General features: G+C 54.2%; 11 protein-coding genes across 11 annotated transcripts; 5 read left to right on the forward strand and 6 right to left on the reverse strand.

Moving 5' to 3' along the window:
• Positions 1-364: 364 nt before the first annotated feature.
• On the reverse strand, positions 365-1,140 carry CLAFUR5_10610 (uncharacterized protein; the record flags this gene model as incomplete). Its single annotated transcript, XM_047909758.1, has 2 exons — positions 365-918; positions 1,107-1,140. The coding sequence occupies 2 exons, from the start codon at positions 1,138-1,140 to the stop codon at positions 365-367; spliced, it is 588 nt and encodes a 195-aa protein (XP_047763918.1).
• Positions 1,141-2,135: 995 nt separating this feature from the next.
• On the forward strand, positions 2,136-3,896 carry CLAFUR5_10611 (Lipase; the record flags this gene model as incomplete). The annotated part of the gene is made up of 5 exons (XM_047909759.1): positions 2,136-2,157; positions 2,208-2,523; positions 2,575-2,713; positions 2,772-3,467; positions 3,525-3,896. 5 exons carry the CDS (start codon positions 2,136-2,138, stop codon positions 3,894-3,896), a joined length of 1,545 nt encoding a protein of 514 aa, XP_047763919.1.
• A 196-nt stretch (positions 3,897-4,092) lies between these two features.
• CLAFUR5_10612 (Short-chain dehydrogenase) lies at positions 4,093-5,081 on the forward strand (the record flags this gene model as incomplete). Its single annotated transcript, XM_047909760.1, has 3 exons — positions 4,093-4,472; positions 4,524-4,920; positions 4,980-5,081. The coding sequence occupies 3 exons, from the start codon at positions 4,093-4,095 to the stop codon at positions 5,079-5,081; spliced, it is 879 nt and encodes a 292-aa protein (XP_047763916.1).
• Positions 5,082-5,245: 164 nt separating this feature from the next.
• On the forward strand, positions 5,246-6,001 carry CLAFUR5_10613 (uncharacterized protein; the record flags this gene model as incomplete). Its single annotated transcript, XM_047909761.1, has 1 exon — positions 5,246-6,001. One exon carries the CDS (start codon positions 5,246-5,248, stop codon positions 5,999-6,001), a length of 756 nt encoding a protein of 251 aa, XP_047763917.1.
• Positions 6,002-7,127: 1,126 nt separating this feature from the next.
• CLAFUR5_10614 (uncharacterized protein) lies at positions 7,128-7,605 on the reverse strand (the record flags this gene model as incomplete). The annotated part of the gene is made up of 2 exons (XM_047909762.1): positions 7,128-7,304; positions 7,354-7,605. The coding sequence occupies 2 exons, from the start codon at positions 7,603-7,605 to the stop codon at positions 7,128-7,130; spliced, it is 429 nt and encodes a 142-aa protein (XP_047763914.1).
• A 591-nt stretch (positions 7,606-8,196) lies between these two features.
• Positions 8,197-9,930, reverse strand: CLAFUR5_10615 (uncharacterized protein; the record flags this gene model as incomplete). The annotated part of the gene is made up of 1 exon (XM_047909763.1): positions 8,197-9,930. The coding sequence occupies one exon, from the start codon at positions 9,928-9,930 to the stop codon at positions 8,197-8,199; it is 1,734 nt and encodes a 577-aa protein (XP_047763915.1).
• Positions 9,931-10,420: 490 nt separating this feature from the next.
• On the reverse strand, positions 10,421-12,280 carry CLAFUR5_10616 (uncharacterized protein; the record flags this gene model as incomplete). The annotated part of the gene is made up of 1 exon (XM_047909764.1): positions 10,421-12,280. The coding sequence occupies one exon, from the start codon at positions 12,278-12,280 to the stop codon at positions 10,421-10,423; it is 1,860 nt and encodes a 619-aa protein (XP_047763912.1).
• Positions 12,281-13,260: 980 nt separating this feature from the next.
• On the forward strand, positions 13,261-14,516 carry CLAFUR5_10617 (Oxysterol-binding 4; the record flags this gene model as incomplete). Its single annotated transcript, XM_047909765.1, has 2 exons — positions 13,261-13,323; positions 13,377-14,516. 2 exons carry the CDS (start codon positions 13,261-13,263, stop codon positions 14,514-14,516), a joined length of 1,203 nt encoding a protein of 400 aa, XP_047763913.1.
• A 704-nt stretch (positions 14,517-15,220) lies between these two features.
• Positions 15,221-15,472, reverse strand: CLAFUR5_10618 (uncharacterized protein; the record flags this gene model as incomplete). Its single annotated transcript, XM_047909766.1, has 1 exon — positions 15,221-15,472. One exon carries the CDS (start codon positions 15,470-15,472, stop codon positions 15,221-15,223), a length of 252 nt encoding a protein of 83 aa, XP_047763910.1.
• A 1,095-nt stretch (positions 15,473-16,567) lies between these two features.
• CLAFUR5_10619 (uncharacterized protein) lies at positions 16,568-18,135 on the reverse strand (the record flags this gene model as incomplete). The annotated part of the gene is made up of 2 exons (XM_047909767.1): positions 16,568-16,827; positions 16,884-18,135. 2 exons carry the CDS (start codon positions 18,133-18,135, stop codon positions 16,568-16,570), a joined length of 1,512 nt encoding a protein of 503 aa, XP_047763911.1.
• Positions 18,136-19,414: 1,279 nt separating this feature from the next.
• Positions 19,415-21,449, forward strand: CLAFUR5_10620 (uncharacterized protein; the record flags this gene model as incomplete). The annotated part of the gene is made up of 4 exons (XM_047909768.1): positions 19,415-19,472; positions 19,575-19,678; positions 19,753-20,064; positions 20,118-21,449. 4 exons carry the CDS (start codon positions 19,415-19,417, stop codon positions 21,447-21,449), a joined length of 1,806 nt encoding a protein of 601 aa, XP_047764385.1.
• Between the last annotated feature and the right edge of the window lie 1,354 nt (positions 21,450-22,803).

Below are 22,803 nucleotides of genomic sequence, written 5' to 3' on the forward strand. Positions count from 1 at the left end.
CAGACACGCCTTTGAACGACGAACAGTCCTCGCATTGCAAAAGGTATTGCGGCTCACACAATTTCATAAAGATTCTTTCATTTCATTTTCATTGAGGGTGCGCACCACTAATTGCAGTAGGTAGGCTGGCTACTATACATGAAATCACAAGATACCCAACCAAATCATCGAGGCTTTTGGGGCCCTGCCACACTACCACCGACTCCCTACCTGCCCGCCCGCCCGCCCGCCCTTACCATGTTCCACTCCCATATGCGCCCTTGTTGTCGTGTTCGTATTCCGAATGAGTCTGGCAGTTTGCGCTGAACGCACTCATCGCTGTTGTTGCCCTGCCTAATGTTGGAAGTGCAGCGATTCCGCGCATCTAGGACTTGTTGCGGCCCGATCGGCGTGGCTCACCACTTTCAGTCGCAGCCTTTTTGGGCTCCTTCTTTTTCTTCGGTGCGGCGTTTCCATTGGCGTCCTTCTTCGCTGGTCGTCCCTTCTTCTTTGGTGCGTCTCCGTTCTCCTTTGGCTCGGCGTCTTTCTTCTCTGCGTCTTTCTTCTCTGCGTCTTTCTTCTCTCCGCCTTTCTTCTGCTTCTTTGCAGCAGTGTCTTCATCCTTCTTCTCCTCGGCCGTCTCCTCGGCTTTGCGCTTGTCGCCTGTCTCGGCGGAGCCGTTCTCTTTCTTCTCGTCATCTTTGGAGACTTCCTTTTCCTCGCCCTCGTCTTCCTTGTGCTTGTCGCCTGGCTTGTCGACGTTCAGCTCGGAGGCCTTCTTGACGACATCGTGGCCGGAGCGCTCGATGTAGACAGCGGGGTTTCCTTCCTCGCCGTGCTTGGTTACGGTGTTGCCGGATTTGGTCTCCATGTTTACGTCGCCTTCTTTGACTTCGACGGCTTTACCACCGGGGTTGCTGCCGGACCATTGCCAGGAGACTGCGCGTTACGACATCGTCAGTGCCATGATCTGCTGCGCTGGTGGTGGCATTGCGGCTGAGTAATCAGGTCGAAGGTTGGTCGACGCGACAAGGTCATCGTCGGCAGCGCCGGAAGTGAATGGGCGTCGCCAATGCATCACATAGCTGCAGGAGGTGTACGCGACTGCGATGAGACAGGGGACGTACCTTGGTCACCTTCCTTGATCTCCTTGTCTGCCATTGTGGTGGGCGGGTTGCTGTACAGCTGCTAGGCTTGGCGCAACGAGTCTGGAGTGCGGTCTGGTGGTTGCGCGAGGCACTGAGAGTCGTCAATGGCGTCGCGTGGTGATTCTGAAGAGGTTGAGATGGATGACCAATGGGTTGTGAGTGGTGGTGAGAGGAGGTAGAGTAAGGTGCGCAAAGTGTGAAGTAGTCGAGGGCGGCATATAATTGGCTCTAGCTCTCTCACGCGAGGACTGAGCAGGAGGCTGGGTACCGGCGTCATGTTTAACGGTTTTCTGGGGAACGAGATCCACCTTACCCGTCGTCCGCAGCCAGGTTCTGTGCTCAAGGCAATAAGGCAAGCTTTTGCTCTGCATTTGCGCCTTTGTCTTCGACACAACGGTTCATCATCTGCATCATCACAAGGCGAACTCACGCCATATGGTATGCCAACATGGACAGGCAGGACGGTCTTTGACGATCTAGTGGCATCGTCGCATACATCATACGACATGCCCAAACCCTGGCTTTCGCCCTTCACAAAATCCCGAATCCGCTCGGCAGTCGTAACCATGACAACAAATACAAAGGACTGCAAAATGCCTCCACATCAGGTGAGGTCGCAGGGATCAGGCGCAATGTCGACTGCTGAGTTGCTGTGCTGAACTGCTCTGGCCGTCGCTCTTCACCCTGGCTGTGGAAGCGGCTAACACTTGGCATGAAGTGCGCAACACGAGATCACAGCGCGGCACATCTCTTTGAGGCCTGCCGTCATGACCGCACACCATATGGTCAGTAGACATTCATCATCGTCGGCGTGGTATAAGACCGGCATCAACGATACGCGAGACACAGTGCCGCTGCGCCACGGGATGCGTCGGCCAAGCTACTTCTAATCTGCAGTGCGACCGGAAGGAGCAGCAGGATCAACGACGCGCAGGATGCACCAGCATGGCATATCATTCAGCTCATCTCCATTCATGCTTCCATCCCCCTGCCTCACAACTATTTGTGATGATGCAGACCTTCACCAGCTGTGCACTTCTGGCGGCACTGACATTAGCTACTGATGTCCTAGCGATTCAGACCCCACACTAACCGCAGCAATCGCAAATGGAACATACCAAGGATTGTACTTACCATCATTTGATCAAGATGCATTCTTGGGCATACCATTCGCACAATCCACTGCTGACCAGAATCGCTTCCGGATCCCGCAGTCACTCAACGCAACCTGGACCGGCCTTCGAAGTGCGCACAGCTACAGCGAAGCATGTCCGGACTACTCGCCAGGAGATTGGACTTATGGCGTTGGCGAGAACTGTTTGAGTATCAACATTGTCAAGCCAGCTGGATGCGAGGACAAAAGTCTGCCAGTGGTCATGTGGATTCATGGCGGCTCGTAAGCATACTCTTGCCACGTGCAATGAGTGTCTGAACTGACCAATCTCAGCTATCAAAGCGGCACAAGCGGTTTACAGAACTACAACTTGTCGTACATCGTAGAGAAGTCGGTGCAGATGGGCCAGCCAATCGTGGCGACAAGCATCAACTATCGCAAAGGTGGATGGGGCATGCTCTACAGCAGAGAAGTGCAGGCAATGGATTATGGAGACATCGCTAGCATGATCCACTAATGAATACACGCAGGGCGCTGGTCAGACAAATCTGGCACTTCGTGACATGCGTAAGGCCCTTGAATGGGTGCAAGAGAATATCGAATCCTTCTCGGGCAACAAATCTCAGGTCACAATCTGGGGCGAATCGGCTGGCTCTTTCGCAGTCGGGCAATTGCTCATGATGTATGGCGGCCGCTCCGATGATCTGTTTCATGGTTCGATTCAAGAATCAGGAAGTGCTGCGACGGCATGGTACAACGGAAGCGATTGGTATCAGCCAATTTACGACAAGATCGTATCGCAGGTCAACTGCACCGAAGCTATCGATACGCTGGCTTGCCTTCGAACAGTATCGTATGAAGAGCTGTATCCTTACCTCAATACTTCGATCATTGACGGTCCTGGATGGTACCCTACTGTCGATGGTCACACGATCCCCAACTATCCTACGATCTTGCTCGAAGAAGGCGACTTTGCTCACGTCCCACACTTGTATGGAACGAATTCGGATGAGGGCACCGATAATGCGCCTGCTGATGGTGTAATCAACACCGATGACGACCTTCGATGGTACCTTCGTACCCAGACTGGCTTCGGCTTTCCGAACAGCACAATAGAGGAGATTCTTCGCCTGTACCCCGACGACCCTACGCAAGGCATTCCACTAGATACAGGCACCGAACGATTCGAGGAACATGGTTACCAGTACAAGCGTGTCGCAGCTATTGTGGGAGACGTCTTCTATCATGCTCCCCGTCTCAACGACGCCAGACACTAATCCCAGCACCGCGACACATACATGGATCGCTTCAACACTCGGCCCACTGCGAACTATGTCGACGCCTTGCAGGCAAATACTACGCTGAATCCAGACTACAAGGGCGTAGCTCATGCCTCAGAGCTTGGCTATGTCTTCAACAACCCTGCTTTCCTGGGAAACGAAGCTTTGAGTGAGCAGATGGCCGCTCAGTGGATCAACTTTATCTACTATGGCAATCCAAATGGAGCTGACTTACCACACTGGCCAACATACGACGAGGGAGAACAAGGTCTCAACCTGGTGCTGCAGCCTAATAGCAGCTATGTCGAGGAGGATACATATCACTTGGCTGGAAGGGAGTATCTGACCAAATGGGCGAGAAGAAGACATGTATGAAGTAGTATCCTACTTTCCGTGGCTTGGCTTGCAAAGCTGTCCTACATTCCACGACCCATACATTTGATAACCATGTCGGTTGAATCACGGCATGACATAATGTTACTTCGCAGCTCAAAACCTGACGCATGAAGCACAACCACCTGCTGACAACACAACCATACTGCTATCCGTCGACCTACCCCTGTCTATCAAGATGGCTGCTCAATCGGTCATGGCAGCTCACACACCAATCGCAGACCCAACACCATGGACTGCTATCGTGACTGGTGGAGCAAGCGGCATTGGAGCCGCAACAGCCAGGAAGTTGGCAAGTCGAGGCATCAACATCCTGATCGCTGATGTCGCAGACGAGACAGGTCAGCAGCTCGCCGGTGAGATCCAAGCCGAATTCAACGTCGACGCATTCAATCGACATGTCGACGTCAGCAAGGAGACAGATATCGAGGAGATGATTAAGGCGATCGTACAGAAGTGGGGCCGACTTGATTATGCTGCGAATGTTGCGGGAATCTGTAAGGATGGGGGTGATATGAAGGATGATGAGAGTAAGGTGCCAACGGAGTTGATTGATAGGTGTGTTTGTCCTCGAACGAAGCTTCCACATTCCTGCTGACCAGAACCCAGGACCTACGAAGTCAACCAACGCGGCATCCAACTCTGCCAAAAACACGAAGCCCAACAAATGCTCAAGCAAGAGCCCCGAGGCGTCACCATTTCCCCATCTCCACCCAAACCCGTCCGACCCCAACGAGGCAGCATCGTCAATGTCGGCTCCACCGCATCTCTAACAGGCTTGGGACATGCTGCCTACACTCCCACCAAACACGCCATTCTCGGCATCACCAAGAATGGAGCTTACTACTACGGTCCTCATGGTGTGAGGTGCAATTCTGTGGCGCCTGGTGGGACCGTCACGCCCTTGGGCATCGATGCGATGCCGGAGGGGATTAAGGAGTTGGTTAGGGAGAATGATCCTGCTGTTGGGAAGGGGACGCCGATGGGGAAATTGGCTTGGCCCGAGGTAAGTTCGCGAACTTCTAAGTGTGTTGATGCAATGGCTGACACGAGATTCTCCCTTAGGAAGTGGCGAATGTTATCAGCTTCTTGTTGAGCGATGAGGCTAGTCATGTCTGTGCAGTGAACATCGAGGTCGATGGAGGCTTTGCGAATACGAGGATATAGTGATGGGAAGCTCAAGCCAACGGGAAGGTTGATGTTGGCTGATACTTCATCTCCGTAGTGATTGCGAAGAATTGCCGATACTAAATACTGACTGTACAAGGTTCGGCCGATACTTTACATCTTCAATGCAATCGGAAGTGGTGCTTTCCAATCCTTTCAGTGCAATGCCCCCTACAGGAGACGCTTACGAAATCGACTGGGTCCTCTCCAACACTTCGAACATCCACATCGCAAATCATCGGGACTGGTTCACCAACTACGCCCCTATCGAGACGTTCTTCGAACACGCATATGCTTCCTCAAGTAACATCAAAGCCCTTGGGATAGGGACCGTTCAATTAGAAGTCCGAACACACAGATCCAAGGACGAATACAGGACCCTAACCCTACAAAACGTCCTCTACTGCCCGACAGCGAACTGTAACGTAATTGGCGAACCCATTTTCGACACCTTCCCGCAATGGAGCATGCACGATCTTCGCACCGATGATGGCGAAATTGGCATGATCTTCGATATCATCAGGGGTCTCTCTGGCGAAGCAGTGCGCCAGAAAGTCTGGCTAAAAGGTCACAGACAGGGCATCTCAAACCATGATCCCAACACTGTAGACGCTATCAGTGCAATCTGGTCTGATGAAGAGATATCCCGATGTCAGAAAGAGTTGGAGGTAAGGTCACAGGCACAGAAAGCTGCAAGGCAATCGAGGGCAGCAGCGGAGCAGGAAGAAGAGCAGAGGTATACGGAAGTGGAGAGGCAGTGGCTGAAGGAGCATTATCGGAGTGAGTTCTTCTTTTTGAGGGATCATGGGTTGAGTGTTTATGAAGAGGGCGAGAGGGATGAAGGGAGAGATATACTGAGGGCGTTGATGGAAAGGGATCCTGCTGGGCATGTTTGTAAGAGGAGGCGGGTTGGTGGGTAGGGGTTTGGTTGGTGCAGGTAATGAGCGCATCGGACAGCATGACCTATCAGCTGTACGTTTCTAGCATCAGGGCTCGTTGCTATAACTGATGCCGACGGCACCAGAGTGACCGGCCGGGACATATGGTGCTCTACATCGTACAGCTCTGGAGATAAAAAATATCAAGCCGCGTTAAGAGTGGTCAAGACCTGAGCAGGACTAGCGTCTTGCTAGCTGGGTCGGTGGCATGCAGGTCGATAGCCTCTCCTGATCATTTGGGCTGCAGGCAAGGTCGCAGATGGTGTTTGTCACGGCAGTGACTGGAGAGTGATCTGCGTCATAGTCACATTGAAGGAAGGCATGCTTCGGTGTGTAGTGTGATTGACTGAACAGGGTGCGTCAGTTTGCTTGTAAGGAGAGAAAATCTTGACCGAGGGCTGGTGACAAAGCTGATTGCCGCCTCGCGCTTCGATCCCATATGAAACCGCGGACGGTTGCTTCAACCCGCTGGCATGTAGTTGAGTAGCGAGGTCCGAATAATGTAGTCGAGGGCACAGCGCGTCGACCTATATTGAAATCCATGGATCTGCATCCGTTCAGCAGCTGTCCAGAATCGGACTCGAAAGATACGGCGGCGGCAACACGCTTTGTTACCAGGCCTTGGAAGATCTCGACACTGACATGCATGTTCGGCCCGAGCATGTGAAGGCTTTGAGCATCCGTGCACTATCTCACTCCGTTTTCACTCTTCGATTGGTCAGATCCGGGTGCGAAGGACGAGGAGACTCGGCTTGATCTTCGTGAAACATTCGTTCTTCTCCTTTTGCAGTGAGGTCAGCGCATACTGCGTTGTCGAGATCCTCGCTGCAATTTGCTAGCGTACCATGTGACAGCCTCCAGACAATTTCATCCCGAGAACGTCTACATAACTCCCGACTACCTCGAGCCGCACCGTTGTGCTACATCTTGTAGCATGATGTTGAACGTCTCACTCCCACAGTACCAATGATCACAGTCCGTCATGTACTCGATCTGCTCCTTGAGACTTGATGGCCACCTATAGGGACTTGACGACCGCACACCATAAAAACTGGCGATTGAAGTGCAGATGAGAGCGGCCCCAATGCTCGACACTCATCACAGGATCCTAACCGCGGGTACGTGTTTTCACCACCACGTAAAGTTCATGGTTGTCTTCGTCGAAGCGAGGAGTCATGACTTCCGTCCGGCCATTATTTTCCAATCTCCATGCGGCAGTGTGGTTCGTCAGGATCAGACTCGGGATGCGCTCCACATCTTGCGGGTGGATTCTTCGTATGGCGGCCTATGTACTCTATCAGCATAGTTTCCCATCTCGTTGATGCACCCCATACCTTTTCATCATCCGTCAAGTCCGACTCGAGAATGTCGATCACGAATTCGCTTGTGCTCCAATACCGATGGTATGCCGCCCGATAGATCTGAACGGCTTCGTTATGAATCTGTTTGCACGCAAGGAGCAGCGCATTACTCGGCGGAGCTGCCTTGCAGAATTCGATCGGTCCCTCTTGGTCGGAAGTGAAGGCCAACTCGTAGATGTTGTTCCTCAGCTCGGCGGGAATGGTCTGGAGCGTGTGCTGTGCCATGCTGACGGTGGTACGTGTGCGCAAGGCTATCAAGCAGGATATAGTGCCACTGTGGCGACAGGAGCGACAGAGGTGTCCGGTGTGTTGCTGTTGATGTTAGTGGGGAAGCAAAATTTTGAAGTTGGCTGAGGCAGAACCTGGAAGCATGTGAAGTCGAGGAAAGCAGCGAGGCCGTGCAGAATTGACTTCGCAATCCCTGTCATTCTGTTCACGCTTCAACGTCCGCACGTGTCAGACTCGCTCCTCCACGCACTGTCTGACGCACTGGAAGCATTTTGAGAAGTTTGAAAACACGAGGAAGTTTGGAGTGATGGTTTTCGAGTTACGTTTTCGAGAAGGCGTGTCGATAGGAGGGAAGATGCCACCGAATGGCCGGCTCGGTTGGCTACTTGTTGCGTTTTGGCTGGTTACATAGCAGAAGTACCAGATGTGTAGGGTGCTTTGAGCCCAAATGGTGAGTATAAACCAAAGTGGCGAGCATTCTGTTGTTAGGCTGAAAGGCAGCGCAAGCATTGAGCGAGTTTGATCGGAATCCGTGCCTACTATCCGTCGAATGCGCTTACCACCTCTATTGCCGCAAGTCCCTGCACCCTACCTAGCATGATACCCTCCCCCACCCGCACCCGGTGTCAACGGACTGACCAAACTAGGTGTCTCAATCTTCACATCGTAAAGCTCTCTTCCGTCAATCTCAACCCTTTCCGCACCGCTACTCGTCCCATGCAACTCCACCGGCGGCGTCACAATCTGTCTGTGTCGTCCTACACCTCTCCAGCTCCATCTCGACTGTGGCTTACCCTCCTTACTCGCGAACATAGCTGGCTTGCCCGAGCTCCTTCGTCTTCGTTGGAGAATGAAGAAGGCTATGACGACGAGAAGAGCTACGCCAGCTATGGTGCCAGTCGCTATACCCGCTTTTGCTCCTGAGCTGAGGCCTGAGGACGCGGAAGGGGATGACGTGGAGGGCAGGGGTGTCCAGATTCCAGCCCAGGAGGAGGTGAAGATGGATGGATCTGAGGGAATGTCGAGACTGGAGGAGGGGTCGTAGTCTCGGATGTCGGACCCGTTTATGTTGGGGCCAGGTGCTTGTGCTAGGATTGTTGTGTTGTCTGAGGAATCCTCGAAGAGGAAAGCTGCTTGCAAGAAAGCTCGACCGAAGTTGTAGAACTCGTATGACGTCCTCTCGCGGACGACGATGGGGAGATAGGGGACGGAGCTCTCGAGGCCGGAAGCGCGGGGTTCGAGGGTGAGGTTCAATAGGGGGAAGGGAACTTTTATGTTTACGTTAGTGTTCTGGCCTGAGGTTGTCGTTGTACGGAAGACGAAGCCGAGATAGGAGGTGCTCATGACAATATCCGAATATGATGGATCGGCTGTGTTCCAGAGGTAGTAGCCTGTTGTCTCGTCGTGGGTGACTGGCAGTTCGGCTGCGATGTTGGTGACGGCGTCCTGAGGCAGGCCAATGTAGGCTGAGGAGGGTTCGAGAATCACGGGTAGTGGTTGCGCTGTGGAAGAGTCGGAACCGTGGAGAAGGCCAGTCTTGTTGGTGAAAGCGAAGGGAGAGGCGCCCGACTCTACGCCGATGATGATGTCCTGGAGGCGGAAGCTATTTGGGTCTAATGCCCCATACGAGTTGACGGATCCCGCGATGGCAGCAATTGACGGCCCAGCTATCCGACTTCTGTCGTATCCTCCAAGTATCAGTGATCCTGCGTATTCTAGGCTTGCAGATCCGACGTGCAGACCATATGATGTCGAGGAGATCTGATTGGAATCTTCAAGCCCTTGGGCGAAGCTGCATCCATCGATCGAACAGTCTGCGCTCGAAGGCGATGCTCCAGCATAAAAGAAGCCTATCTCAAGACCTGGCACGTCGCCAGTCGGGTATCTTGTATGTGAATTGGTCCTATTCGTGACCGGCGCCACAGCGACATCGTTCGCTCGCATCGTCCCACTATTGAGCATGACATTTGCGACCACGCCTGATGTAAAATACTCGTCGTTACTAGTCCAGAGCGAAGTGTTCGTGAAGACGTTCGGGAAGTCCATCGTGCCGCCGATGCCACAGTATTCGGTAGCGTTTGGCAAAGCGCAAACATCGGGCGTCGGTATCTGAGTGTATCTGAGACTGTTCTCGGCGGGTAGCAGATTGACGGTATGGAGTTGTGAAGTGCGGTTGTTCTGTACACCCAGCGTCACTGCTTGCCAGGGTCCATCGGGCCCAAAGTAGTAGGACGTGTTCCAGGACATCTCCACATACGCTCGAGCATTTCGAGCATGAATGACAAGGATTGCCGAAAGCGAAGAAATCCAGAAGCCCGCCATAGTAGATCCGCCTCGTGTACCGTGCCTCTCGTTGCCAATGCCAAAGGAAAGAAGAAAGGGGCAGGCACCTTGGAGAATAGTCTGCGGAGCTTACATGGGTCGGTCAGCTGTTTCGTGGCATGCATAGCCAAGTCGCGCAGTCCGTGATGTGGTTAGCTGAGGGCGAGTTCGTGCCATAGACGGCCCTGATGGCAGCTGATAGGAACAATGTGGGAAGGCCAGCATCGACGGACTCTCCATATGCCGAACATCCTTGGTAGAGTAAGCTTGTTTCGAGAGCGCCTCAAAAGATCGTTGGGCGAGGCACCTTCCGCATGCGTGTTCGTGATTCGGCGTCGAGCTGGAAAGGTCGGCAAAGTCAGCTCGAGTGGCCGAGATCCTTGCTCTTGTCGGGTAACACAGCATATGCGTATAAGATCGCTAACGCTCACAGCACGCAGCCGAGGATGGGATTGTAGCGACGGGAGATCTTGCAAGTTGGCTGTCGCCGTCATGGCCCGAATGTGAATGTATTCATAGGGCGATAGACCCTGCTCGGATCGTGGAATATCAAACGACGAGATGCGTGTTCGCCATCAAGCTCGTCTGACTCGAAGGCACCATATCGTACTCGAACCTCGCCCGCCACTTGCGCCAACTGCTTCCCATTCATGTTCGATGGTAAATATCGCAAGAGCGGGACATCGAATGCTTTGGCGGTTTCGAGGGGACTTATGCTCATCGATCGGCCGAGCTTCCAGTAGTCTCTGTAGAGTAATGCTACCAGGACAACGCATATCAAGTCAAGCGTTGCGGCGAAGACAAAGTATTTCCACCGAGTTTGGTAGGTCGGCATTTGGTCAATTCGAGTGCCCTCGGCATCATACTCAACGCGTAAGTCCTCGTCAATGTTTTCTAGCAGCGTTTCCTGATCCATAAGACTCGCAGCCTGGACAGAAGTACGAAATGCAATCTCATTAAGAAGGGCCTTGATCTTGTCGACAGGATCGATCCAACGCGGAAATTCGGACCCGTTGAAATATCCTGCTAAATTACCGATCAGTGTAGCTGTGAAAGGATTCACATCATCGTAAGTCCTATCAGAACCAACGTTTAGCGATGTCCGCATGCTTATCCAAGCCAGACTCCCGATGCCACCGAGGGTCGAGTTGGAATAACCAGGAGCTGGTAGCCATCTCGTATTGTTGGCTATCGTCTGTACAACTGGCTCTCCAAAGTCGAATACTGTCACCGTCGAATTGTTGTGTACCTCAACGGCATATTCCGCCGTAGCAGACGCAAATATGCATCTTTTCAGCACAAATTGGCCAGTGTTGGTGGTGTCGTTGAAGTGAGTCAGCCCAATGACGACTCTGATCAGCTCCTGGCTCATGAAGTATGGCCGAGGCTCTATGGATAAAAGTGGACACGACTTTGAATCCTCGTCGCACATGTAAGGGACGGCTACTTCACTGCTGTTTAGTCTAGGCAAGTTGATCTCGACCGGTGGTTCCGAAACGCACGTGACAAGCGACATTGCGGCAGCGGTGACTGTAGCTCGACATGTCCCTGTACAGCCTGTGATGGGTGCTGGTATGGCCGCCTGCACAACGAAATCTCGGAGGACAGACTGAAATCCTGGGTTGAAGGCGACGTAATCGAACACAGCGGAGTCGTTGATGATCGACCCTGTGAAGTCTGTGGGTATCTGGGGCGCCAGTGTTACATGGAGTACCACCTGCTCGTTGACTGACGCTTGTATGACCGTTGATGCGCTTTGGAGCAGAACGCCATCAGCAAAGACGATCGCAGCGCACAAGGTGCTCACTGCCAGCAGTCCAGAGTGTCTGTAGCCGGACAATGCGTACCAAAGATTGTTACCGGGACCTGCGGCCCAGTCCAGATGTAGCTGGCGCAAGGTACTCCCATCCATTGCTCGCAGCCACCAAGTGACGACTGCGCCTTGAAACGCCGCAAATGCGAGCAATTTGTTGCCAATGCCACTGATAACAGCCAAGTAAACGTTAGGCTTTATGTTCCAGCGCATCACAAGCTGGCCATCGGAAACAGACAGGACCACGGCGGCCGCAGGAATGCTGAGAAAAACGAACAGCAAACAAGCTAGGCCAAGTACTGGACCCCATCGAAAGGCCGAAGATGTCCCCGTCGTGTCCAGGTTGTATGGAGGCCTGGAACGTTCAACTTCCTGAGGAATCGGTATCCAGTGGGATCTCTTGTCGTCGAAGTCTCGCAGCTCGAGTTGTGGCTCGATTAGGTCAAGGTCAACGAAGTCGTCGGTATAAGGTGCATGCTTCCTGCGATCCTCCACGGGCGATATTGATATTGGGGAGACGGCTTCGTTTGCAACCATTGCGGTCGTGAGCTGGAGGGATTTTAGTGAATAATGTGGTTCGTGAGGCAGACGGTCGATGTGAAGGCCAAGAGCATTTGATAAGTGTGAAAGCTGTGGTCTGCACTCACGCCAGCATTCTATTCTTGTCTCAATGCGGTCCAAGTACAAATGCCCTGTCGTGATCAGTAGCGTACAACTTGAGCATTACGAATCTGCGACTGAGCCAACCACACATCATGCCTGCAGGACTTTGAGGTTACCGTCTGATACAGTACCTTCGACTGCTGCGTTGCGGCTGCTCAACACAAAGAGAGCACAACTAGCTCGAAGCTTGGAAACGGTCGTACGCTGTGGTACTGGCGTGTCCCAACAGTAGCATTGTTCGCCTGCGAACAAAAGTGCCTGATGCTAATGCCGGCAGCTCATGTCTTGCGACTTTGCGATCTCGAGCGTCCGTGAAGCATGGAAGTAAGCCAGCGGGCCTCATAGGTCCTCGTGAGTCCGGTGGATGGCCGCATAAGCACGCTTTGATAGCATAGCAAGCGAGAGAAAACGAGCCACCTGTCCTACAGCCACCGCAGCCAGCTCGTATTCCTGCTTTCATAAATGCTTCGAACTCTCATGCTTGCTGTCCAAGAGATCTGTGGGCCAGGACACGGAGGTCGCTCCAGCACACGTGCAGGGAAGATGGACGATGCTTGGCAAACTGCGCGTCATCGCGAGGGGCAACATCCAGGTTTACATGTACATGTAATGCTGCCCATGGGGTGCTTAGGCGTGCGGTGAACATCATTACGTGCTCGCTATCTCCTTCTGATCCCTCCCGATAGAGCACCCAACTGCAATCAATACCTGTCACCACACCCCCATCCAACCGCCACCACGCCTCTGCGACACGCCAACAACCACCTAGGATACTACCTCGCGACCACCGCACAGAAACAAGCACGAGCCCGCGAACGGCGACACAGAGCAAGAGCCGTTAGACGAGAGCAGAGATGTCTGAGGAGGGCGCAGCGGTCCCAGCGGGGCAGAAGTCATCATGGGGAAGCTTCATCAAGGTATGCAATGCCGCAAGACGAGCACAAGAGGAGTCGATTGACCATGTGTTTAGCAACTGGCCTCGTTCAACGGCGACCTCTCGACCATGACCGCACCAGCCTGGATCGTGTCCGACAAGTCACTCACCGAGTTCTCCGCGTATTGGGCTGAAATGCCCAGTCTCCTCGTTGCCCCAGCAAAAGAGCAGGACCCAGAGAAGCGTATGGCTTTGGTGCTCAAGTGGTTCTTGTCAACTCTCAAGCAGCAATACGCCAGCAGAAACGAGAAGCTCGGCAGTGAGAAGAAACCACTCAACCCTTTCCTCGGCGAGCTCTTCCTAGGCAAGTGGGAAGACCAGGCTGGCGAGACCCGGCTCGTCAGTGAGCAGGTTTCCCACCATCCACCCACCACTGCGTACAGCATCTGGAACAACCAGCACGGTGTCAGGCTACAAGGCTATAACGCACAGAAGGCCAGCTTCGGAACTACCATCAATGTTCGCCAGGTCGGCCACGCCATCTACCACATCGACCAGTTCAATGAAGACTACATCATCACACTTCCCGCTCTACACATCGAGGGTCTCATCAAAGGCGCGCCCTTTGTCGAGCTGAATAAGAGCAGTTACATCGTTTCATCATCTGGCCTCGCAGCACGAATCGACTACTCTGGTGCCGGCTGGGTATCCGGCAAGAAGAATTCGCTCAGTGCGATCATCTACCCACACGGCAAGGAGAAGAGCAAGAGCAGCGTTCTGTACAAGGCGAAGGGCAGCTGGACCGATTCATTCACCATCGAGGACTCCCACGGTAAGGTGGTGGAGACCTACGACGCAAAGAGGGAGCCCAAGACAGAACTGCAAGTAGCGGACATCAAGGACCAAGACCCCCTCGAGACACGACGAGCATGGAAGAAGGTGGCAGACTCGATCGCTAAGGGTGACATGAACTTGGTGTCGGTCGAGAAGAGCAAGATTGAGGAACACCAGCGTGCCCTGAGGAAGAAGGAGAAGGAGGCTGGCAAGGACTGGGAGCGGACGTTCTTCAGTCAGGCCAAGAGCCTGCCGATCTTCGAGAAGCTCATCAAAGAAGTGCCATCAGGGAGCTTGGAGCAGGATCAGACTGGTGGTATCTGGGTGTTTGATCAGGAGAAGGCCAAGAATGCCAAGCCACCGTTCAGCCAGCTGAGCACCGAGTGGAAGGATGGTCTATGAGCGAGGAAACATGACGCATGACACGGCCGAGCGAGATTGAAAGACCTGATGCCCTGGGGAAGACCTTTGCATTGTATCATAGCTGGAGAGAGCGGTTGGTGGGGAGAGTACAGTACGTAGCATACCTACGAGTGATCGCTCGAGAAGAATGAACCTGTCTGACGCACTGGAAGCATTCTCAGCAGTTTGAAATCGATGATTCGTATGGAGTGGTGGAGTGGTCGCTCGACGATGTCGAGTTCGTCTGACGCGCTGGAAGCATTCTGAGCACTGTGAAATCTATGATACGTATGGAGTGGGGAGTGATCGCTCGACGAGACCGAGCCCGAGCCCGTCTGACGCGCTGGAAGCATTCTGAGCACTGTGAAATGACAAATACGTTTGGAGTGCTCGCTCGACGACATTGGCATTGTCTGACGCGCTGGGAGCATTCTGGGCAGTTTGAGATCAGTGATACGGTTTGGAGTAGTCGCTCGACAAAATCGACATTGTCTGACGCGCTGGAAGCATTTTGAGAAGAAGGAAGACTGTGAGACGTTTGGAGTGATCGCTCGACGAGATTGACCCTGGCTGACGCGCTGGAGGCATTTTGAGACGAAAGAAAACAGTGAGAAGTGCGGAGTGAAGAATTATTAGGTGTCGTAGGTGGTCGGTTCTCAGGTCATGTGCCCCCCCCCCCCCCTTCACTCTCTCCTCACTCCTCCTCACACCTTCCCCCTCACATGCGCTGGCGGGGGGCGCGCGATCAACTCGCGCCCCCAACCAGTCGCCAACAGTCCACCCCACGCTGGCACCTCCTCCCTGTTCATGGTGATATCTCCTTCTTCGGTCTGTGCGAGTTGTGCCGCGCGTGTAGCTCGTCGTGATTTTCTCTCGTTGTGCCAGGCGACGGCCACGAAGACGACGACAACTCCGGAACACGCCGCGCCCCAGATGATATTGAAGGGTGGTGCCATTTTGATGTCGGCGTAGCGCTGTGGGTTGCGTGGTCAGTGATGTTGTGCGGTATGAAGGCAGTACATGAGGCGCACTTACGACTTGATGATGTTTAAATGAAAAAAAAAGAATGATTGAGTTGGTGTGGTGGTTGGTGGTGATGTGGTGGTGGTGGATGTTGGGGAAAGGAGGAGGAAGATGGAAGCGCTCTCTCGAGAATTCAAAGGCTGGCAGAGGGGGCGGAGCGGACTATTGCTGCGCTGCGCAGGTAACAACAGTCAGTACTTGAGGAGCGGCGTTGACTGTTTGGTCAGGAGCCGTGGCCCAATATAGGAATCTATTCCCCCCATCCATCAGCGAAATCATATCCGCAGCGACTGCTGGAAACGTGGAAGCATAGGCAGTGCACGACGCGCCCCTCGACACTGGAAGCGGCCCTTCATCTATGGAGTCACATCTTGCCAGCCACGACACTGCTGCCGCGGCGTAGCGACTGCTGGAAACGTAGAAGCGGAAGTAGTGCACGACGCGCCTCCTCTACAGCATTGCCTGGGGCGATAGTGCTCGGAGCGCACAGTCCCTTCTTGTCAGCTACGACAGTACTCCCGCAGCGTAGCAACTGCTGGAGATCTGGAAGCGAAAGCAGTGCACGACGCGCCCTGAGGTTTCTGGTCCTGGTCCTTCCTCTCGGCCAGCTCTGGCCACGTCACTTAGCAGACCGACGGGCAGGTTCGCTCATGAGGATGGTCCCTTCGTGACTTCGTGCCCCTTTTGTGACGGCATGCCGAGAGTCAAACAGCAAGCACAACCTCCACTACAAGTGCTGCGTGTACAGCTTGGATCACGGCACGTCAACAAGTCCTGAGGTTGTTCTTGGCGCGGCTCGTCCCGTTTCCAAGTCCATTCGGGATCCGAAGGAATATACCCACCAACAGCACGACCTTCCAGGCGAACTACCAAACGCATCATACCTGAACTCGACATCGACATGAATGAGATCGAGGCGGAGGAAGAAGGAAGTGCTTCTCGAGGAAAGGACCACCGTGTTCGCTCATCATGTCTGTGTGCATCAAATCAGTCATCCAATCATTCTGATCCAGAAGTTCATCCCATCCTCATCCCGTCTTCTCGTCCTTGGTCTCAGTCGGTAGAGGAACATCCTTCGGCGCCGGCTGATTGAGTCGTGCTTCGATGTCTTGTGCGATCTTCTGATCAACCTCGTCCTCATCCGTGTCGTCCTCCTCAATATCCTCGCCATCGTCGTCTACCTCCTCCACCTCGCCTTTTTTGGTCTCCCTCTGCTCGTTCTCAGCCGCTTTGGCAAGGCGGACTTCTTTGCCACGTTTGTGGCAGTACCAGAAGACGAACATCAGGACTACAGTCATGTCAGCTGAGGTTCATGTATGTGAAAGATGGGAGGAAAGGACTTACTGAAGACTGCAAGCGACATCACAACATTCGTGGTACTGGCCAAGAACGGGAACCGGACTCGTAAGAAGTTGACTGTATTCCGAAGCATGCCAGCAGCTGCACCCTCCTTGCTCAACAAACTCTTCATGCCTGGGATCGTCCGCTTCTTCTTCTTCTTCTCAGCCGCCTTCTCGCCGCTCTTGCTACTCCCAGGCTCAGTGTCAGTCTCTCCGGCGCTTGCAGTCTCCATCCTCGCCTTCAGATCACTTCCCGGCTTCTCACTCGCCGCAGCCAGTATCTCCGGCGCTAGCGTCCCACCCAGCTTCGCCGGCAAGCTCTTAACAAGCGTCTGCACGAACGGCGGCATGCTCGCAAACTGCTTCTCCAGCGTAGGTCCCGCCTCCTTCATAAGCTTTTCCATATCGTCATATGCAGTGGGCGCGCCGTTGATGGTATCCTTCAGGACTTGTTGAAAGCGCTCGTAGATTTTGGCAGTCTCGTCGGAAAGGGCGAAGACGCGGTTGTTGATCGCGCTCATGTTCAGGTTATCCAGCAGGACGGAAACCTCCTTCTCCTGTTTCTCCTTGGTCTTCTCCCCATCGATGGTGCCATCCTCTTTGTAGACAGGCTCGGGCTGACTGTCTTTATCCTTGCGTGTCCAGGATGCAGGGAGCGAGGGGAGGGTCGGGTAGGTGGTCGGGACGTAGGAGGCGGCGTAGTCTTTCCAGGTGCGGGAGGCACTGAGGTCCTCTGTCGAGCCCTCGAGGGAGTCGTCCTTCTGCTTCTCTTCGGGAGCTGGCTCATTTGCACCATCCTTTTTGGCTGCCGGCTTCAGAGATTGCGGAATATACGATGCCCAAATCTTCTTGTCGCCAGATGACGCTGGTCTTGTGTCGTCCAGCTTGACCTGATCGTTCCAGCCCCGTGTTGCTGCTTCCGCTTCTTCCTGACTAGGCAGCTCGAAATCCTTGTTCTTCTTGGCCTTCTTTTCGCTGCTGGTTGGGCTCTCGGGTTGTGCCGCTGGTACCACATGATCGCCTTCTGTCGCAACTTTCTGTTCGCTCGATGAAGCCGGTCGCTCCTCGCCTTGGTCGGTGATCGTCGTTGCGGGTAGATCTTTCGCGACCTCGGTGGCTTGATCCTGGGACATGTGTCGCTCGAGGAACTTTTCGTCTTCGTCCTTGAGCACTGGCTCTTTCGGGTTCGTTTTCTGCAGCTGGTCTTGGTTCTTCTTTGCTCGCGCGAACGAGGACAGGTTGAAATAGGACGACATGGTGATGGCAATTTTGCGTGAGTGGCAAGACGTAGGGAAGAATAGTGTACTCACCAGCGATCCATGTCTTGAACCGCCACTTATCTGTCTGACATGTGCTACCAAAGAGCTCGCAGCAGTTACGACTGCATCGCTACGTCAGTGGCCAAAGAAGAAGGTGGGAACAAACAGGTTGACGATAATACGGGGATGAGCGCTTCACGTGATCCGAAACACGTGGCTTCGACTTCACATCGGCCTTCGCTGTCCAGAGAACAGCCTCCATTGAGATACTCTTGTCCTTTTCAACGACTACTTGCGAAGAAGGATCAGCGCGTGAGGCGATACAGAACTAACGACAGCAGTGGTCATGGTGGGAAGGCCTGTCAAGAGCATGGAAAGCAGCACATCAGCGAAGCTGGTTCGCGGACATCGGTCTGTGCAGCTGCTAGAATAGATGAGCAGCTCAATAGACAGCATGAACTCTGATCCAGTCACCGTTGCGGAGGCCTATCACATCCCGCTTTGTCACAGGAGAATGTACAATGGGCACATGCCAGAAATTGGGCATGCGCTTGGGACAGTACTCATCGGACGAAAGCATGTGGGACGGCGGGGAGCCTGTTGGGTGGCATGGAAGGCATCTCATCCGCGACGGTACTCAACTCCGAGGCACGCCATGATCTAGAAAGCTCTTCGACGGACGGCCAGCCCTTGCCATCGAATCTGGACACAGCAGCCCCACGCCGGAGGCCTCATCGTTGAAAGCATATCGCTCCATTTCACACTTTGGAGCACTTTGCTGCTCCCACAATGCTATTGTACACCTACATCAAGTCTTTGAACCCCCGGTCACGGCGTAGTTCATTGCGTGGCTTACCCTCTTCCTCTCTTTGTGGGTGCTCACTTCCAAGCCATCGGCATTGTGCCTCGAAGTCCTCGGTGGCTGGGCAAACTCTCGAAGCACAGTCCCGTGAAAGGACATGATTGCGCTTCCGAAAGGGGTGCTTCTTCCATGAGAGGCCTGCCCCGCAGCTCACACGGGCTGCAGCCTTGCACGGCTTCACTTGTGGTAAGGTAACACGTCGTCACTTTAGCCTCACTCTTTCCAGAAACGGCTATCAGCGGCAGGGGAAGTCGCGACGCGCCCTCTCCACGCACAAGCCGCACTATTTGAGGCCCCATTTTGGTCTCACTCGCATGGTAGCAACTACACCACTTGAGTCACTGCACGCGACCACATCACAACACCACATACCACCAACAACCACCACTGACAACAGCCAGACACCGTCACACCATGGACGGCATCCAATTGGCGCCCGCCTGGTTTGGCGCGCCGATACCAGACGTCACAGGTAGGCTTCCACACCATGTTAGGCTTCAGTGCGACGGCGACAGCGTCGTGGGGTCACAAAGTGGCATACGCCATGGCATCATGACCGGCTGACGCGCTGCAGGACGTGATGAGGCTATTGCCGCCGGCGCTGAGCTGGAGGAACTTGGCATCAAGAGCGATCCAGACTCAGACGCCGACGACAGCGACGCAGATCGCGATCCTGATGTGAGTCACTTCACGAATATCATACCTACCATGGTACTGATCGACACTCCCGGCCTGCTGACATCCAATGATAGCCGTATAACCCACTTTCCAGCGAGGCGCGCAAAGCAGCACGTGCTGCCACCAAGACCCCGAGAGTCACTGGCGGTATCGCAGCCATCGCGAAGCCAATTCGAGCGGAGTACGACTCCGATGATGGCCGCATCATCGAACTCAAGCAGCAAGGCTACGCGGACGTCTATGTGGCAAACAAGCTGAAAGAAGAAGGCCGTATGCGATATGAGCCCAAGACAGTGGGCAGCAGATGGCTGCGTCTGCGCAAGCTCCTGGAGCGCATCGAGAACGAGAGACTGGACGATGAGTTGAGTGATTGGCACGAAGGAGAGGTAAGGACGCGTGTCATGCTCCTGCGAGATTGAGAGATACTGACCTGCTGCAGGACGACAAGCTACACGAAGTTTGCGAGGCGGTCGAGAAGCGATATGTCACGCTCCGCGAGAATCTCGAGAAGAAGAAGTGGGAGGACATCCAGTCACACATGGCAGACAAGCTCGGTCGCAAGAAGTACACCGCCAATGCCTGCAAGGAGAGATACGATGATCTTCGTGCGGGCACAGCTCTGCTACCCATCGAGCTCGACCGTGACCAAGCTGGACGTCGCAAGCTGCGGGAGGATCGCATTGCAGCTGCTAAGCAAGCACGTGCCGATGCCGAAGCTGAGGTCCGTCGCGTGGATGAGGAGAAGAAAGAGCGTGCAAATCAGAAGAAGCGTGAGCAGGCAGAGTCCAACCAGAGACGTGTCGCAGAGGCACTTCGCAAGGCCTCCGAGCGCAAGGAGCGTGCCCGCATCAAGCAAGAGCGGGAGATCAATCGCGCTCGTTTGCGTGATCGTCGCAAGGCAGTTCTTGCCATGATGCGCGCTGAGCGTGAGTGGGAGACTGCTCGCAACCGTGCTGAGAAGAAGCTTTACCAAAAGCTTACTGGCGTCGATATTGATGGCATGCCAATCCGCACCCGTCGCCAGAGCAAGTACGAGCCCGAGGAGGACGAAGCCATCGACGAGTTCGAGAGCGACGACGAGGACGAAGAAGAGCCAGAGCTCACCGACGCCGAGAGTGACGAGGACGAAGACCAGATCCACCTCAACGACAGCGGCAGCGAAGCAGACGACGAGCAACTCGTCCAAGTCTCCTCTCGCAAAACCAACAAGCGCACCCCACGCCGCTCAACCAGAAAGAGCGCATCCAAAGCCCCCATCATCGACTCCCCCAACACCTCCCCAATCACCCCACAACAAGAAACCGCCACAGTGCGCATCGAAGTCACCGAAGACACCCTCATCAACCCGCGCTCCATCATGTCCGACAACGAACTCGACCTCCTCCTCCACAAGCGCTCCCTCCCCAAGCGCGACTACGCCGCCGGCGAAAGCCACGCAGAAGTCGTCGCCTACCTGGCGTACTGCGACTCACAGCTCACCACCACGGAACTCGACAACCTCCTATCCCGCTTCTACCTTAAGAAGAAGGGAAAGAAGAGTGAGAAGATTTTGCTGCTGCAGGAGGCTGATGCTAAGGCTTCGCATAAGGGGAGCATGGGGTTGAGTAGTGTTGATCAGGAGTTTATTGAGGGGTATGGTGGGTATGCGGAGCATGGGTTTGAGCATTTGGTGCAGATGGCGGAGGAGGATGAGAATGAGGAGATGCAGGGGGTTGAGGAGGAGTATGGGGAGGAGGTTGGAGGGGGTAGGAATGATTCGATTATGGAGTGAGGTGAGCTTCGAGGTTGGGCAAGTGGGCTATGGTACTGGGGTGGCGGTGCGGCGGCAGAGAGAGCGAGCAGGAGTGGAGTGGGTTTGTTTCTTTTGTCTGTTTCTTTTGTGCGTTCTTTCTTGCTGCTTTCCAGGATACCCGGTCGGAGTCGGACCTCTGAGAGGTCGGAGTCAAAAGTGCGTTGCTGCGTTCAGTACTACTCTTACCATACTCTCAGACCGGTACATCACTCCTCTCGACTGTTTTCGTCAAGTCGATGCAAACGAACGTGTGTTGTCATGACCTAAACCACGGCAAGAGAGGTAGCGAGCTGTCATAGCACGCGACTTTAGCCGCCATACTCTGGTGTCTCAATCCAAAACGCTAGAGTCTCTGCCATCTTGGCTACGAGAAAGCAGTACCTGATAACCAGCAGAAACGGCACACATGATGTCGGCTGTCAACAGGCGCCTAGGTAACCGGTGAAGTAATCACGAAATGGTGACACAAGCGAGGCGCCTGCAATATTTACTGGGAGAGGTGGATCTCATGCAAGGACGGGATGTCACCCGATACAACACAAGGGTCTTTCGCTTGTTCATCTGGTACGGATTCCATGAGGTTGTGAGTCGCGGTGGTCAAACGTGGCAGCCATGTCCCCAACGTCGACCAGCAGAGACACGCGAAGGCCACAATGGCGGCTTACGGCTTAGGAATATCCCGACCAGGTCCTCCAGTACGGCTGGTGTCTTCGGCCAGACAATATAGCACATGGTAGTCTTGTCCCTCATCAGGGAGAAACCCATCGTACATGATCCAACCATGTCGCGAGCCCACTGTTACCGAGAAATCGCTCAAGGTTCCAGCGGGAATCTTGGCCGTGTGTGTCGATGGCGAGAGCTATGCAGCATGTCGACATGGTTGTTGGAGCTCGATTGGCATAGACGGCACGGCCAGGAACGCAGCCGCTTGCGCCACACATGCCCGCTTGGGCTCCGACCAATCAACAGCGCGTTTGTCTTGGCCAAGATTCGCATCTTGGATTTGGTCCCAAGCGCTTCGACTGCAGGAACACAAGTTACACAACATGTTGCTGACTCGAATGGTCTATTCCTGTCGGCCACCTCACGGACAGCTCGCATCGCATGCCCAGACACTCCCCGAACCCGTCTCACCACGGCTTCACGGCAACAAACAATGGCGCCCTCCTACTTCACGCACTTCCTCACAAACATCGCATCAGAACGCCATCGGGAAGACAACCCGTTCGCACGAGCACGTTGAAGCGTTGTTGCCGCCCGAAACGGTGGTCCTCCCGAAAAGAAAAGGCTTATACTGCTGAAACAGGAGACGCTGACTGCAGGCGAGGCGTAC

Source organism: Fulvia fulva, chromosome 7 (assembly GCF_020509005.1).
Source record: "Fulvia fulva chromosome 7, complete sequence".
In the NCBI taxonomy this organism is placed as follows: Eukaryota; Fungi; Ascomycota; class Dothideomycetes; order Mycosphaerellales; family Mycosphaerellaceae; genus Fulvia; species Fulvia fulva.